At 48.5% G+C, this 1032-nt stretch overlaps 1 protein-coding gene across 2 annotated transcripts in view; it reads left to right on the top strand.

Annotated features, from left to right (window-relative positions):
• PKD1L2 (polycystin 1 like 2) overlaps positions 1–1032 on the top strand; it is a 75855-nt gene that overhangs the window by 1806 nt on the left and 73017 nt on the right. For both annotated transcript variants that reach the window (XM_031934468.1, XM_031934469.1), the window contains exon 2: positions 213–354. In XM_031934468.1, the coding sequence (XP_031790328.1) occupies positions 213–354 (142 nt within the window). The remainder of the gene's footprint in view (positions 1–212; positions 355–1032) is intronic.

Below are 1032 nucleotides of genomic sequence, written 5' to 3'. Positions count from 1 at the left end.
ACAAAAAAAAAAAAAAAAAAAAAAAAAAAAAAGACACCCCAATGAGGCTGGAAAGTGGATATTCCAGGTGACTTCTTGGGGAGCTAGGGCTGCCTGTTCTCCATTCATCAGTAATAAATCTGAAAGGCTGTCTAGCACCCAGAAGCCCTGTCCTGCTGTAGTCCAGTGGCCTGGCTATAGCGTCAGGAGCCCTGGGTGCTCCTCTCTTTCAGGCCGAGCCCCTCCCGGATGCCTGCGGACTCAGAGGATTTTGGCCAAGTTCCTTAACCCTCCTCCAAAGCAACACCTCCACGTTGTTGCTGAACAGCTCCTTTCTGCAGTCCTGGGGCGAGGTCATCCGAATCAGAGTCACAGGTGTGAAGCCTCCCTTATATCTCCTCTCAGGGAACCCTCAGATAAATCCAGAAACACTCAGATATTGGGCACGAGTTTATTTTTCTTTTCTCTTTTAAATATGGAAATAGAGAGATGGGATCTCACTGTGTTGCCCAGGCTGGTCTTGAACTCCTGGAGTCAAACGATCCTCCTGCCTCAGCCTCCTAAAGTGCTGGGATGCAGGTGTGAATCACCACACCCAGCCAGGGCATCAGCTTAGCGCAGAGGCCACAGCGCGGGCTCTGGTGTGAATTGCACCACTGCCACTTTCTACGTGGGAAACTCTAGGCAGAGGATTTCACCTCTCTGTGCCTCAGTTTCCTCACATGTAAACTGGGATAATCGAAATGCCTGCCTCACAATGGTTATTTTTCAGGATGAATGAGATAACCCCAGTGTTACAAGCAGTCATTCTGGAGTCATGCAGCCTGCATGCCCTGCCGGGATTGTTCAGGGCTTTTTGTTTAAAACAAGCCCAGTGTGGGAAACAGATTCTCAAACACACAAACAATGGAGGTGATGATTCTTTCTAGGATCGCTTTGCTTCCGTATTTCCTGAAGTGGCCACAGACCATGCACATCAGAAAAAACTAGAGTATTAGTTAAGAAACCCCGTCTCTACTAAAAATACAAAAAACTAGCCGGGCGAGGTGGCGG

The sequence above is a fragment of the Piliocolobus tephrosceles genome, chromosome 17, assembly GCF_002776525.5.
Source record: "Piliocolobus tephrosceles isolate RC106 chromosome 17, ASM277652v3, whole genome shotgun sequence".
Classification (NCBI taxonomy): Eukaryota; Metazoa; Chordata; class Mammalia; order Primates; family Cercopithecidae; genus Piliocolobus; species Piliocolobus tephrosceles.
Note: the sequence above shows the minus strand (reverse complement) of the source record. Positions and strands in the feature narration are given on the sequence as shown.